This window comes from Conger conger, chromosome 13 (assembly GCF_963514075.1).
Source record: "Conger conger chromosome 13, fConCon1.1, whole genome shotgun sequence".
Taxonomy (NCBI): Eukaryota; Metazoa; Chordata; class Actinopteri; order Anguilliformes; family Congridae; genus Conger; species Conger conger.
This window is the reverse complement of record NC_083772.1, coordinates 28419097-28431886: the sequence shown is the minus strand read 5'-3', so window position 1 is coordinate 28431886 and position 12790 is coordinate 28419097. Positions and strand designations below refer to the sequence as shown.

At 39.1% G+C, this 12790-nt stretch overlaps 1 protein-coding gene across 1 annotated transcript; it reads left to right on the top strand.

Moving 5' to 3' along the window:
• The first annotated feature begins 4440 nt into the window (after positions 1-4440).
• LOC133107788 (extracellular calcium-sensing receptor-like) lies at positions 4441-10902 on the top strand. Its single transcript, XM_061216975.1, has 5 exons — positions 4441-4713; positions 5223-6017; positions 6107-6334; positions 6556-6679; positions 9989-10902. The coding sequence occupies exons 1-5, from the start codon at positions 4456-4458 to the stop codon at positions 10900-10902; spliced, it is 2319 nt and encodes a 772-aa protein (XP_061072959.1). The 5' UTR covers positions 4441-4455.
• Positions 10903-12790: the final 1888 nt, after the last annotated feature.

Genomic DNA, 12790 nt, shown 5'->3' with positions numbered 1-12790 from the left:
AGGCTAATATTCCCATGTCCGTTTGCATTTGTAGGAGAGTTGGTTCAACCCGTAACTTCTACTGACAAGTTAGCAATTACATCAACATCAGCCTAATGTTAGTGCTTAATGATGGCACAGAGTGTGTAATCCCTTTTATCAGAGTTTATGGTTTGACCAGCTGAAACTATGTTTTGAAACATCTGGTAGCTGGTCATTTCAAGCTGGTCATCACTGGATTTTACAGTGGGGATCATTCAAGAAAATTAATGATAAGCTGAGAAAGACAGAGACATGGAAAGGGAATGGAAACAGGAATCTTTATTGAATTTTCACAGTGATAACATCCACTACTTTCATCACATATTACATCATTTGTTGGTTTATTTTTATTCTGAAATGTCATATGTAATTTATAGAACACATTTAATTAATTAATACGTTATAGACATGGTAGACACGGTAGACACTCAAACTGACCAGGAGGAGCAAGGTGGAAGCAAGACAAGTGGAATTACTCTAATTAAAGCACACTTGCACACAGAGATTTGTCAGAACGGGAGGCAATGGATATGTCCTGTTACTGTTTCCATCTTCCATCCATCATGCAATTCGTTCGGATTTCATATCGCATTCTGTCCAGAAGACGTTTTCGTAGGTTTTGACAAGAACATGATCTAACATTGATGTTTTAACTAGCTGTCTAATTTCAATCTGTATATATTTGTTCTATGTGTTCTATTTGAAATTTCAGTTAGACTGTAGCCTGTACACATATATTACATAGCAGAGATAGGAGTGTATAATTGCAGTTGTTCATATAGACTAGAATATAATATGGTTGAAAATACTTCACAAGGCTTTTATTAGGTTTTTTTATATTATTTTTATTTTGTAGCTCTACATTTATGTCAATAAAATAATTGCTGTTACATTGAATTCATCACAAATGTGTCGACTACGTCTACATAAATAAAAACAACTATGTTTTTAGTGAAATGTTTGCATTTACTGAAAGCTTCAAAAGACAAGAAAATAAATTGATCAGCCCTAATGCTGACATCAGCCTACTCTTCTTCAAAGTATCAGCACAGATGTCTGACAACATGCTATACAGCCATGTACAATGTGTATTGTATGTCAATCAACATCTGCTCACAACTGGGTGAGATTCAAGAATTCATAATCTTTGAGTAGTTCACTGTACAGTGTATTCGCAATTTTGCATATTAAAGTTATAGTACAAGTATATAGTAGATGACATTATGGAATGCCTCTAAATCCACTGCTGTGCTAGCTGCAGACATATCTCTGTATCTGCCTTTCATATCATGGGGCAGCAACAGGGGGCCAGGGTTTTCCATTCTCTAAGAAGCTTGCAAGCTCCAGTAGTTACTCAAGGTATTGCTGTTTTGTAAGCCTCTGGTGCCCAAAGCAAATTTCCATTCCATTCAAAACTATTTTTACTAAATTAAAATTTCCGAGGCCCACAGAATAAGATCTAGGATTTATTTCATTCCACTTTGGTGCGCATGGTCACAATGCACGCCATGAACGAGAATGCGGCTGAAATTGACTCAACTCGATATGCTGTGTTGAGGTACCTGCACAGAATAGTTTCTTATATTGTTATTTTGATATTATTATGGTCAATAATTATGTTACCTGCTAACATAATTGAATAATGAGAATAGCTTCATATATTTAATTTGCTCTTCATTTGTGAGACAATGCATATGGTGCTGGTTCAGGTGGTGGTGATTAAGATGATAAACCTGTCAATTATAAATATGCAAATTTTATGTATATAAAATAATAGCCTATATAAGACTAATTTATCAACAGATTTAACATAATTCTTTGCGTTATATCCATGTATTTTTTATTTTATTTTTTTAATGAGAATAAAACCATAATTAGCTGTGACAGTTCTCACTTGGTAATTGTAGCCCATCACCTTCCCAATCTGTCTCCAAAATAGTGTAGTTGAGGTTACGTTTGATTATAATGAAGTGATAGCATCAAATGTCGCTTGTGGCAAGCTACTTGATGATATAATATTCATCATTTCAGATCTTTGTTTGTACTTGTTCCATTGACCGATGCTATGCACTATTATACATTGGTTAGGATAAAAGTTTATTCCCAATGGGCCAGATATCAACCAGACATACAAATATCAGCTTGTTGAGAATTGCATGAATTCATGGTGTTTTTAATCACAAATCAGTCCACATCTATCTTGCAGCTATAGCTTTTCAACAATATATTATTACCTTAAAAATGCTGTCCAGCTATGGTATTGCATAATGGCTTACACTGACAGAGGTTGTGGCTAGCCAGCTATAATTACTTATGTTACAGTCAAGTGCCACACAATGTTTGCTCATGTAATGTCACAGTGTCACCAAATTCTTCTATAAGAAGAACATTCATTCATTCATTCATTACTCTAAGACATGCAGGTTAGACTGATTGGAGAGTCTAAATTGGCCATAGGTATGAGTGTGTGAGTGAATGGTGTGTGTGCTCTGTGATGGACTGGCGACCTGTCCAGGGTGTATGCTGGGATAGGCTCTAGCCCCCCTGCGACCCTGTTCAGGATAAGCGGGTTAGGATAATGAATGAATGAATGAGACGTAGAAGCCATATTACAAATGCCCATTATGCACACGGCTTCCACTTTCTCAATTCTCAGAGCGTACCCATGGATTAAATCATTGCTATGCATTTAACCGTGATCCTTACCATTTGAGGTACCCAATGTGCCTACTCTAGTGCTGATAGCCCCATAGTCCAATATGGCCACCTCCCTGAATTGGCTCCTCGCGCCATTGAGCAGCTCCCATAGGCATCCATGGGACCGAAAAGTGGACGCTGTCTCCAGTTATATACACACAAGCACTTTATTAGGTATTTATTCTTTATTCTTTTTTTTACTTCTACTGCTGTAGCCTATTCACTTAGAGTTCTGTCTGAATATTGAGTATTTGCAGCATAATATAAAAAACAAAGGGTCGGCTGCAGTGTGCCCTCCAAAGTACTGTAACTACACAAGCAAGTCTCCTGCTAGTCCAAAACAGCTTCCGGACTACTGTGTTCTTAAAATATGTACTCTCTATTGAACATGCTGCCAGCTGATTTGAGCATATTTTTTAAGTAAGCAATTTGCACTACTGTCACCTTCCTGTCAGCTTTCTCCTGTCAGGCATCTCTGTCTGCAGAACTGCAGCCCATTGGATGTTTTTTGTTTTTTTGCACCATTCTCTGCAAACTCTAGAGACTGTTGTGCATGAAAATCTCAGGAGATCAGCCATTTCTGAGAAACTCAAACCACCCTGTCTGGCAACAACAATCATTCCACAGTCAAAGTCACTTAGATCACATTTCTTCCCCATTCTGATGGTTAATGTAAACATTAACTGACGCACAAGCCCGTATCTGCATGATTTTATGCATTGCACTGCTGCCACTCGATTGACAGATTACATAATCACATGAATAAATAGGTGTTCAGGTGTTATACAGTGCTCTGTGAGTATATGTTCCCTTCTATTGTGCTTGGACTTTGTCTTGTTTTTCCTGTTAGACTTTAAGCCCCTCAGTGTCTTGATTTTCTCCTGAACCCTTTGTTTTTTCTTCCCTGTGGTTTTTTGTTCTTTTGTTTTGTTGTGAAATACTTTCCTTGTTTATCCCACTCTGGTTCTCCTGCATTTGGGTCAACACCATAGCTCCCCCTGTTGCTGTAAATAAAAAAATAAAAACAGCAAATATCCCATTGGCTTTTTAAAAAATGCATGTACAAATCACAGTCTAAACATGGCCAATGAGAAGACCCAGCAGGGCTTCTCAGGATTGTTCAGCTTTTCTGTCAATTCTGCTAACAGTGCAAGTTGACCAACACTATCCTGCTTATCCTGTGACTCAGTCATGCCCTTGAGAATCACAACTGAATGGAGAACTTCTGTATTTAAACCTGGTACACGGCAGTGCTGGATCTGAGATGTGCAGTGGGATGGCACTGCAGACTATTCTGCTGGCACTGACAGTCCTCTGGGCTGCAGCACAGACACCACCATGCAGAAGACTGGGGAGGGCAGCCAAGCCCAGCTTCTATCAACACAGAGACGTCAACATCGGTGGGGTCTTCTCCCTGCACAGCAGTCCAAAAAAAATAACCGTCCAATTTGCAGCGACACCAGAGCCCCTAAAGTGTGCAAGGTACAGTTAAATGACAATTAACTTTCAACAGCTGTGTATATTTGAATTTAAGGAAGAGTGCTGACTTAACAGTGTACTTATAATACATATTTTGGGCTTAAGTAGTAAGTAAATCTACAGTATATATGCATTGTAAGTCCCACCATGTAAGGATGTTTGCTAAAGAATATGTTACAGCTTAATGATATTTGTGAAATTATTTATTTATTTTTTATCTCTAGAATTAATTTCAGAGAATTCCAGTTTGCTCAGACCATGATCTTTGCCATTGAAGAAATAAACAATAGATCTGACCTCCTCCCACTTGTATCACTTGGATATAAGATATATGATTCCTGTGCTTCTACTACATTCTCTGTACGATCAACAATGGCTCTGATGAACGGTTATGAAGAAACACTGTCGGACACATCATGCTCTACACCTGCAGTAGTGCAGGCCATCATTGGAGAATCTGGATCTACTAACACTATTTCCATTGCAGCAGCTGTTGGATTATTTCAAATTCCCGTGGTAAGCGGCATTTTACTCTTTTTCACATCCTCAGTAATTTAAAGATGTCATAAATTAAGCCTGGTTTCCTAAGCAGCTACTGACCATTATGGCAATGTGTTAAAACAAATTTATAGATGCCATTTTTAAACGATTGAAAGATTGTGTAGTTACTGAAATTACACTGCTATAAATATGTGCATTATTATCATTATTACTAATTTTATAATAAGTGTACATTACTCATTCATATTCCTCATTGTTTCTGCTGAGTTAAGAGTTCATTTTTGGTGCAAGTATTTGCAGAAGTGATACTGCAATTACTTCCGTGCCATGTTGCTGTCTTGATGCAATCCATATTGGGGCGACTCAATGTGGATATAATTGTAGCTTCATTGAGACACAAATGTCACATCAATTGATATTATTTTAATTATATTGAAGCTATTTTTAGCTTAAATAAATTAGCTTAACCAAGTCATATAAATAAGCCTGGCTTAGTTGTGATGTGATGTATATCTTAATTTCAGATCAGCCACTTTGCAACATGTGCATGTCTGAGCAACAGAAAAGAATTTCCCTCATTTTTCAGAACCATTCCCAGTGACTATTACCAGAGCAGAGCACTGGCTCAGCTGGTGAAGCACTTTGGCTGGACCTGGATAGGAGCCGTCAGAACTGATAATGACTATGGCAATAATGGAATGGCCACATTTATAGAAGCTGCTCAACAAGAAGGCATCTGCATTGAGTATTCTGAGAAATTTCACAGGACAGAACCAGATAAATTATTGAAGGTTGTAGATGTTATTAAAAGAGGTACTGCAAAGGTAATTGTAGCATTCCTTGACCCGTTTGAGATGAATATGTTATTAGTGCAACTGACCATTCAGAATATTACTGGTCTCCAAATGGTAGGCAGTGAAGGCTGGATAACATCAAGCAATCTAGTGACACCTACAAGTTTCCGAATACTGGGAGGGTCAATCGGCTTTGCAATAAGCAAAGCCAAAATAAATGGCTTGAAGGATTTTGTGCTGAAACTTCACCCTTCGCAAAACCCAAACAACAGTGATATTGTAGACTTCTGGGAAACTGCTTTTCAATGTTCTCTGACCAATGGAGTAAATCTCCCTCACATTAATCCCTGCACTGGATCTGAGAGCTTGAGTGAACTGGAAAACCAATACACAGACCTATCAGAGCTGAGAATCTCCAACAATGTTTACAAAGCAGTGTATGCTGTTGCTCATTCTCTACATGATCTGCTGGCATGTACAGCCTATCAAGGCTGCACAAACAGTGTGAAAACAGAGCCCTGGCAGGTAAGCCAATAAGCCTTTCTTAACTATCCTCATTATGAACTAAATGAGCCACGCTACTCTCAGCTGATACCTGTGGTCCTTCATCATAGGTTCTTGAGGCCCTGAAAAAAGTCAATTTCACTTTGGGAAATGAAGAGAAAGTCTCTTTTGACAGTAGTGGAGACCCAGTAGCCAGATATGAAGTGGTGAACTGGCAGCTTGGTCCTGATGGTGCAGTACAGTTCAGAGCAGTTGGCTACTACGATGCTTCTTTACCACCTGGTCAGCAGTTTGTAATGAGTCCTGTTAGCATGGTTTGGGCAGGTGGACAAAAAGAGGTAAGTGTAACACAAATATATTGATATAATCAAATAATATATGTGAGAACATCATCTTTCTTTCAAATTGAGTGCATGTTATTTTAACTTTACCCAGACTTCCACCTCTATCTGTTCATACAGTATATCTGAAAAAATGTTGATGCATGTGCATTTAGATGATACATATGCAGTGCAGCATAATCAATAAGTTTGTAAACCTATCGATCAATGTTGACCAGAAACCCAGATCAGTGTGCAGTGAGAGCTGTCCCCCAGGCACTCGGAAGGCTGTGCAGAGAGGAAGGCCAGTCTGCTGCTATGACTGTGTGCCCTGCGCTGAGGGAGAAATCAGTAATGCTACAGGTAATTTAGAGTCAATGCAAACCAGTCTACATAGAACATTTATGGGTCGATTGCAGTGTGCCTTTAAGTTAGATGATTTTCAGAGACTTTCTGTATTTCCCCAATGTAGAAAATTGTCTTAGTCCTGATTCTTACTCCTTACTTTTGTTGCATGCTAATCTTGATTACACCTTCCTTTAAATGCCACGCCACAGAACACTAAATTAACATACTTCATTAACATGTTGCTGCCAGGTTTTAAAGTTTTAAGTTCACTCTTTATAGCTTACACCACACACCATGAACCTGAAACTAGCTTGTACTTTTACACCAATTATGATATAATATCAAATAATATTGTATATCATTGCATTGAAAAGGCGGCACGGATGATGCTGCTTCAGGTTAATATACATCCATATTGGGTGATCCGTGTAGGAATTACATGCCTTTTTATACATGGTCCTCCCATTTTGAGGGACCAATATTTGACAGTATGCTTCTCAATTGTTCCTGATTAGTCAGGTGTATTCAATCTCTTCTTTAGTGCAGGTATAAGAAAGCTTTCAGTGTCTAGACTTGATTCTGGGCTTTTGATTGCCTTTGGAGTCTGTTATTGCCGTTTGTCAACAAGAGGACCAGAGTTGTGCCAATGAAAGTCAAGGAAGCCTTTGTGAGACTGAGAAATAAAACAGTCAGAGAAATTGTGAAATAGTAAAATAAATATAATTGTTGTGTTTTTGCTTAGTAACGAAGCTAGAAAAGAATGTTTGTTTCCAGGAGCACTGAATGTCTAAATGGGGCCAGCGCCATGGCCACTAAAACTCACGCGAAGGGATTAAAATGCTGGCTGTATGTTACAAACATTTATGTTGAAAATGTACACTTTACCATTGCTCAACAACTTTTATACTGTTGATCAATATTGTGTACATGTTTTGGATTTCAAATAACTTCCCTAATCGGCATGTCATCATTGCAGTCCAAATTGTATTAACCAGGTATGTGGCCTATACTGATGAGAAAGCTATTAAGTTGGTGAAATTTTCTCAAAGGGCTCAATCTTGGACCCAAACATGTGTCATTGCTAGTTTCAGAGAGATGCAATACAATTGTCCTTCTGTCCTGCGCCTATGCCAAATGACCATGCACCTGGGTGGGTTGGTCTTGAAGTGAGAGATAATTGCCTATCTTGCTATGTTGTTGCAGCAGAATGCATTTGCGTTATGACCAACCAAAACCTGGTCATATCGCAGTTCCATTGCTATCTTAGTGGCATAATATGTGCCGCAGTGCTGTAAAGGGTGTATCATCACGTGGTTTTAAATTTTAATTAATACTTTAAAAAACTGTGTGAGAATCCATTTTGCTCAAAAACGAGATAATTACAATGAGATAATATGAAAAAAAGTTATTAAAAGTTATATTAAATCTAGCTGAGTCCGGTCACATATTCTGTAGGTCCTCCTTGTTCTTCTTTGCAAGTGCATCACCTGTAGCTATGCAAATGAAGTGGTGATGAAAATAATGTACATGTTAATTGACCATTCTTAAGACTCACACACTCGAGCAACCTCAGTCAAAACATTCATTCAAGATGATGCTACCCATACCATTAAGCCAGCTACTGCAAGAAACAATAGATTGTTGCTGGAGATCAGCTGCCATTTCTTCAAACCAACAGCAAGCCTGAAATTATGTTGTTGAAGTCCTCAAGTCATCAAATGCAAGTCTGAGTCAAGTCTCAAGTCTCTGAGCTAGAGTCTAAGTCAAGTCTCAAGTCCCTGAGCTAGAGTCCGAGTCAAGCCTCAAGTATCCAGAATGGTGCAGCCTAAACAACAGTATGGCTATAGAAATTCATCACGATTCTGATGCTAACCAGAAGTGTAGAAGACATATTTTGTTTATGACATGAACAACTGAAGAAGCAGTATTATCAGGGCACACAAAAAGATAGTGGTTATTTCATTTACTTATTCACATATCATTGAACTTCCAGGCCTGAGCCAACATTTTGGTAAAGCCTTTCTCAAGATGGGAGGGAGAATGAGATGAAGTGTTGATCAGATGTATGCAGAGGGGTAACCATGAAATTGGAGCATGAGCATTTCCTCACGAAGACAAGGTCTAGGACATTGCCCGCCTTGTGGGTTGGAGGAGAGTTTTACAGGGAGAGGTTGAAGGAGTGAAGTAGTGGTAGGAAGGCAGCAGCCTGGGAGGCTTCAAGGTGGATGTTGAAGTTTCCAGGAGAATCAGTGGGGTGCCATCCTCAGGGAAGGTACTGAGAAGGGTGTGTAGTTCATCAAGGAAACTTCCCAGGGGCCCTGGAGGACGATAGACAACTGCAATAAAGAGGTTAGTAGGGTAGGATAGTACAACAGAATGGTATTCAAAAGTGGATATGGACAGGTCAGGGAGGGGCAGAACTGAGAATTTCCATGAGGGGGAGATTGACAAACGAGTTCCACCACCACGGCCGGATGGCCGGGGAGTGTGAGAGAAGGAGAAGGAGGATGAGAGGGCAGCGGGAGTGGTGGTGTTGTCAGGTGTGAGCCAGGTCTCAGTAAGGAATTGTAGGGACTGGAGGGAGGCATATGCAGGGATGAAGTCAGCCTGAGTGGCACACTAGCAGTTCCATAGTCCCCCTGTGACCGCAAAGTCCTCAAAGAGGGTCAGCGGGGGGTAGCAGAGGTTGGAGGGGTTCCGGCACCGTGGAAGCCCATGTCGCAGGGGATGTCTTCGGTGAGGGAGAGAGCAGACTGGGATGGGTGGAACATAACATAACATAACATAACAAACTGGGACGGAGCGAAGCTTCGCTCTGAGCACACCTATTTCTATTGGATAAAATCGTTTAAAAGGAATACCAAATCAAGACTAATCTAGCGACAAATTCCAGTTCTATTAAAACAAATGTTCAATCACTTAACATGTAGGTCTAGCCAACCAGTTATTAACACAACGATAAAACAAACTAGCTCAAGCCCTAACCTCAGCTGTTCAAAATAGCAATTTAAAAATGTACTTTACCGTGTCTAGAGGAACGGCCCGCAGCTATACCAACACACCTGGTTAAAATTATGCACTCACTGTCCAACGACTACTTTCCCAAATCTAATACATATTTTAAGAACACAGTAGTCCGGAAGCTGTTTTGGACTAGCAGGAGACTGGCTTGTGTAGTTACAGTACTTTGGAAGGCATACTGCAGCCGACCCTTTAAAGATTAGTTTTTTATATTATGCTGCAAATGCTCAATATTCAGTCAGAACTCTTTGAATATTATCACCATGAGTGTTCTAATAATGGTATGTCATTTTTTTCTTACAGATTCTAATGACTGTATTCCCTGTCCTAATGAATACTGGTCTAATACAAAAGGAGATCAATGTGTTTTAAAGGCTGTTGAATTTCTGTCTTTTAAAGAAATTATGGGAATCATACTTGTTATTTTTTCCATATTTGGAGCATGTATAACTATACTTGTGGCTGTGCTGTTCTTTATAAAGAAAGACACTCCCATTGTGAAAGCCAACAACTCAGAGCTGAGCTTCCTGCTGCTCTTTTCATTGAAACTGTGTTTCCTTTGCTCTCTTACCTTCATCGGCCGGCCCTCTGAGTGGTCCTGTATGCTGCGCCACACTGCGTTTGGGATCACCTTTGTCCTCTGCATCTCTTGTGTTCTGGGGAAAACAATAGTGGTGTTAATTGCCTTCAGGGCTACACTTCCAGGCAGTAATATCATGAAATGGTTTGGGCCTCCCCAGCAGAGACTGAGTGTTCTGGCATTCACTCTCATACAGGTCCTTATTTGTGTGCTTTGGCTAACAACATCGCCTCCTTTCCCCAACAAGAATACAAAGCACTACAAAGAAAAGATCATTCTAGAATGTGATGTAGGATCAGCAGTGGGGTTCTGGGCTGTACTGGGTTACATTGGGCTCCTCTCTATATTGTGTTTTATTTTAGCTTTTCTGGCCCGTAAGCTGCCTGACAACTTCAATGAGGCCAAATTCATCACATTCAGCATGCTCATATTCTGTGCAGTCTGGATTACTTTTTTACCTGCTTATGTCAGCTCACCTGGAAAGTTCACTGTAGCTGTGGAAATATTTGCCATTTTGGCCTCCAGTTTTGGCTTACTTTTCTGTATTTTTGCACCTAAGTGTTACATCATTCTGTTAAAACCCGAATTAAACTCAAGAAAACATGTGATGGGCAAGATGCCCTCAAAATCTCTTTAATTCTAAATAAAGAGATGTGCATTTCTACAACTGTGCAAGTGTATACATGATTGGGTATGAAGTGGTAACCCATCATCATGGTTGCACATGCTACCACATTCCTTTATTGTGAAAGAGTATATCTGGCATTTGTCTGTTCAGTTAATCAAAATATGTCGTGATACTAATAGGAATAATAAAAACAAAGTTTTAGCCTTTAGCCTTTTTTCTACATAGTTATTCGTCAAAGAATGTCAAATACATAGAACATATACATTGCTTTTCATTTTCTAGTCATTACATGCTTTGAGAGTCACTTTAAGATTAATCCTAATGAAATCAAGACCCTTGTGAGTTTGTTTTTCAAGGGTCACAATTACTCTATGACAAAAAACTAAGTAACAAGCTCAGACACAGTGCAAGTGGCTTTTTCTCATGAGAAAAGTGGATACTTGTGCTTGTGGAAACACAATGGGGTCATAACCATAACCACAGACAAAGCGTGGTTCAAATCTGTGGACAATAGCACCAAGATTATTATTCTGTTTTGTCTTGTTTCTGATCTATGTCTAGATGGGTTTCAAAAAAGGCCAAAATGAATAATTATTCAATAATTCAATCAGGCCTACTCCTTCGTTATAAGCATACTGAATAATAAAAAGATATTTTGAGAATGTATGTAGATGTAGACAATATAAAATTGAATCATGTCACTGAACATGCCCTCTGCTGTGGATCAAAGCTGTTTGCACTGTGCTCCTCAGAAATATTCCATGGCCTCCAAATTTAGAGTTTTCTGTTTTGACTTAGGCATTGCAAAATAACAACCTTTTTAAGAGTAAAATTTCAAGCACTTGGTTTGTGTATGCTGCAGAAATAAATCTGTGTCATTTCATGCAAGCCAATGAACCCATGTAATTTAATTGGCTCAATCGTCACTATAATAACTTGCCACTAGCTGGCTGAATATGGAAGTTATACTGTAGTTACTTGCACACAGCAGGTCCCATTAGCTATACTGAGGGACTTCTTGCCCAGTGCTGGTTAGAGAATCTTGTAGGTGAGCTCCTCTTGTTCCAGGGAGTCTGTACAAACTGGAGATAATAACATTCCTATGCATAGACGGTGAGGACCCTCCAAGCTTGTTTTGCTACCCAACATTACAAAATAAGGAACTGTTGTGACTAAAACATTGGCATCATAAAATAGTTTACAGAGATAAAACCATTAGTTTTAACACTTTCAAACGGTATATCAAGTGACCGGATTCACAGTAAGAATGCAAATAAACTTCAGGGTTTAAGTATGCATGGTTCAGAGAGGTGTTCCCCCCTCTTGCAGCTCCATAAAATGCTAACTTTTAACATCAGTCAGTTAACATCTGCTGGGCAACATCTGTGCATAGACATTGGAGGTTGAAATCTGCTATTGGCATCTAAATCATGCATCCGAGCTGGTGTTCTTGGTATTCATGTGCACAGGGTCTTACATTCTTGGTCTTACAGGTACAATTCATCTAGCACTTTTGGAAAATTCAGCTTTCTTGTGTTTTTGAACTTTTTTTCTTTGGGACTATCTTGGGGAAACAAGCTGTGATTTGATATTTTCTCACATTAATTGCTTTTGGGACTGTAACTTGTCTATGTCTGTAACATATGTTGTTTGCTAAGGTAGTTGGACCTTTGTCTTCACATCAGACATTGAATACTTGTTGTAACTAAATAAAATGTCTTCATTTTAATCTTGCTTGTTGTAGGGGAGAGCTGGGCATATTGTCACACTCTTTCTTACATTTCTTGGGCACAATACATCACAATGTAATGAATGTCATACCAAACAATCAAGTCTCAGAAACATGTTGTATTCATAAAAGTTGCATATCTTATATGAGTAGTTATAGACTGTTAAG